At 39.2% G+C, this 3,491-nt stretch overlaps 1 protein-coding gene across 1 annotated transcript in view; it reads right to left on the reverse strand.

Moving 5' to 3' along the window:
- LOC107683780 (ATP-binding cassette sub-family G member 2-like) overlaps positions 1-2,525 on the reverse strand; it is a 6,069-nt gene extending 3,544 nt beyond the window's left edge. Inside the window, exons 1-3 of the mRNA XM_016479831.1 lie at positions 2,370-2,525; positions 1,874-2,025; positions 1,709-1,810 (exon numbers count right to left, since the gene is read on the reverse strand). Of these exons, the coding sequence (XP_016335317.1) occupies positions 1,709-1,810; positions 1,874-2,025; positions 2,370-2,467 (352 nt within the window). The 5' untranslated portion in view covers positions 2,468-2,525. The remainder of the gene's footprint in view (positions 1-1,708; positions 1,811-1,873; positions 2,026-2,369) is intronic.
- Between the last annotated feature and the right edge of the window lie 966 nt (positions 2,526-3,491).

Below are 3,491 nucleotides of genomic sequence, written 5' to 3' on the forward strand. Positions count from 1 at the left end.
TTGTTCATGCAAAAAAAGACCCAGGAACCAGGAGCTGCATCCAAATCCAGGCAGTAAAACCTGATTAAAATGTGCATGGAGGACCACCCTGCCGCAACCCAAATATCTTCCAAAGGGACCTCTTTAAAAAGAGCCTGGGAGGATGCGACACTCCTAGTAGAGTGAGCTCTAAGGCCTAGAGGTGAAGGGAGTCTCCGCACCTCATAAGCTAGAGAGATAGTGTCCTTCACCCAATGAGAAATCCTGTGCTTGGAGCCGTCAAGCCCTCTGCGGCCAGCACCAAAGCACACTAGGCATTGGAACAACTTGTGCCACAGGCCAGAGTAGTCTTCATAAACCTTTAGGGCCCAAACAGGGCATAGTAGATGAAGCCTCTCCTCCAAAGAAGCAGCAAAGGGACGAGGACAAAAGGCATAAAGTACGACCAACTTGGGAACGGAATGACGTGGACAAGACTTTGGAGATGCAACCAGGTCTTGGTTGCAGAAACACCTTCACAAGACCCGGGGCAAATACCATGCATGGCTCAGTCACAAAAAGAGCCTACAGATCCCCTACATGCTTGAGAGAGCCAGACTCAAAAGGCAGTCTCGATAACCCCTCCAGGACAACTGATAAGTCCCAGGAAGGAAAAGTAACAGGATGCACAGTCCTCAAGCCCCTAACACAACGTATAAACAAAGAAACCAGACAAAGCCTGCCCAAAGGGACTTTGTCCGACTCCTGACGGGCAGCAACAGTAGTAACATAAACCCTCAAAGTAATCGCGGCTGAGAAATTCCAGCACTGAGTGAACTGGGCAGCTGACTGGATCCACTGCATGAGCCACACACCAAAACTCAAAAACCTTCCACATGGAAAAATAAAGTCTCCTAGTAGAATTAGACTGAGCATTAGCAATGGTCTCCTGAACACCAGCAAAAAGATCAGAAGCTATCACTGGTTGCCACTGATCAGCCACACCCACAGTCTCCAAATCTTGGGACAAGGGTGCCAAATCCTGCCCTGGAGTTGAGACAGTAGGTCCAGATTGGAATCTCCCGCAAGGTTCACTCCACCAGGAAAGTCAACTCTGAGAACCATGTCTGGGATGGCCAGAACAGGATCATCAAAAATAGCCATCTCTGTAAAGAACCACAGGGATCAATTTGACTGGAGGAAATGCATACACTCTCATATTTGGCCAAGAGTCCTGTGATGCAAAGAGCCTCTGCCTCACCAAAAAGACTCCAAATCTCATGCCTGTTCAGGGTGTGTTCAAAGGGGGCACGGAATCAAGTCCTGCGACACATAGAGCCTCTGCCTTGCCGAAAGGATTCCAAACCTGAGCCACCGCCTGGAGCCAGAATCCAGTCCCCTGACCTGAGTTTCAGTCTCAACAGAAAGTCTGCTGCGAGGTTCAAAGCACCCAGTACATTAACTGTTCTTAAGCAAAAGGAAACACTGCCTTGAGCCCAGAGGAGATGCTGCACATGCCTGTTTCGGGTGTGTATATATATATATATATACTACTACGAATAATAATAATAAAATAGAACAACAACAACAATACACAATGAAAATAAAAACTGAAAAAAATAATAATCAAAATAAAATACATTTTAAAACAAACATTACATGTCATTAGTGGCGATTCTTGACTAAAAGAAGCTGCAAAGTGGCCTTTATACTACGAGAAAACAATCATGGAGAAGGGAAATTGTTGTACCCTCATTGCTGTATAGCTTGTTGAGAGCGACGGCAGTGGAGTCTCCATTGATGACATCCAGGAAGAAATCAGCAGGATTGTTATGAGGTTCACAGGTGTATCCTGATACACACACACACACACACATCAGTATCAGGACCTGAGTGTCTGTTCATGTTTTCATACCGATCTGACTGAAGTAATCCAGGGCTTCTTGAGCCAGGCCGTGATACACCATCCTTCCTCCCACCAGCAGCGTGAGGCTGTCGAACAGCCGGTAGATGGAGTACCGCGGCTGATGGATGGACAGGATGATGGTGCGACCGCTATTCGCCATTCTGAACAAACACACAGGTTAAACACATGGGACAGTTAAAACAGCACTGTGGTTAAATTTCACAACAATGTCAGTCATATTTCATCCCAAAAGAGCAAAATAATTTTAAAATGTAATTTAATTAAATTTAATTTTAAAATAAATGTACTAATTTAGAAATAAAATGTATATAGAGAGATTAGTTATTATTAGATATATTTGAAAATATTTGTACAATAATACGTATATGCAATTACCTAGTGCTTTCTGGCGGAATAGACCGTTTTTTAAGTATTTTTTTTAACAAATGAACATGTCTTTCTTGTGGTTTAGGTGTGGAATATGAGCGGTTTTGTATAAACGCACCTCTTGAGCAGCATGAGGACAGAGTTGGCTGTACTGGCGTCCAGGCCGGTGGTGGGTTCGTCCAGGAAAAGCACCGGCGGATCAATGATCAGCTCCATGCCGATGTTTGTCCTCTTCCTCTCTCCACCTGAAACACCACGAATCAGCTGCGTGCCCACCTGTAAAACCAGCCAAGCAGAGCAGCCGTCAATTCAAGTCCCGCCCTCTAAACCCAATAATGAACTACAATACTGACTTTGTCAAATTCATCATGATTCCCATCAGATCAAATTCATTTTGTTCATTAGTCATTGTTTTCTGAATATTTATACACACGCACACACACAAAACAATGTCTAATGAATAGAACAGTTATATATACACACAATTATATATTATTTTAGTATCACTGATATACTAGTTTTGTTGGTATTTTTAATATTTTGACTACATTTAATTTTCTATTTTCTGTTTTTATTTTATTTTTATTTAACGTTTTTGTAATTTTATAGCGTGTTTCTGTGATTTTTATTATTGCATTTTTAAATGTCTATATAGTTTTTATTAATTTTCATTTATTACTTAGTTTATTTAGTTTTATTTATTTTATTACTTTGTTTACTAAACAAAAATGTGAAATGTTTTATATATATATATATATATGTGTGTGTGTGTGTGTGTGTATAATTTTAATTTTTGTATCATTGATATACTATTATAGTTTTTGTTAATATTTTGAATTAAATAAAACATTTTATATTTTTATTTTAAGCTTTTGTTGAGTAATTTTTATGATTGTTTTTTATATGTATTTATAGTTTTTAATTTTTATTTATTAGCTTTAGATTTTTAGTCACGGTTCGATACGTACCTCGGTTCGGGGGTCACGGTTCGATACGATTTCGGTACAACGGGGAAAAAAACAAATCTACTATGCTCGGTTTCTTTTCATTTATTTTTAACAGACAGTAGTACAAATTAAAAAAAATGTCCACCTAGATGTGAAAATACTAAATATTACATTATGTTATATATATATATATATAATCTGCAGTACATACATACATACAATAAATAAATTATTGAAATATATTTGATTTAGTTTACAGATAAACAAGAGAAAAAAACAGTGCGAAGCATAAC

Source organism: Sinocyclocheilus anshuiensis, unplaced genomic scaffold (genome assembly GCF_001515605.1).
Source record: "Sinocyclocheilus anshuiensis isolate Anshui unplaced genomic scaffold, SAMN03320099.WGS_v1.1 scaffold8080, whole genome shotgun sequence".
Taxonomy (NCBI): domain Eukaryota; kingdom Metazoa; phylum Chordata; class Actinopteri; order Cypriniformes; family Cyprinidae; genus Sinocyclocheilus; species Sinocyclocheilus anshuiensis.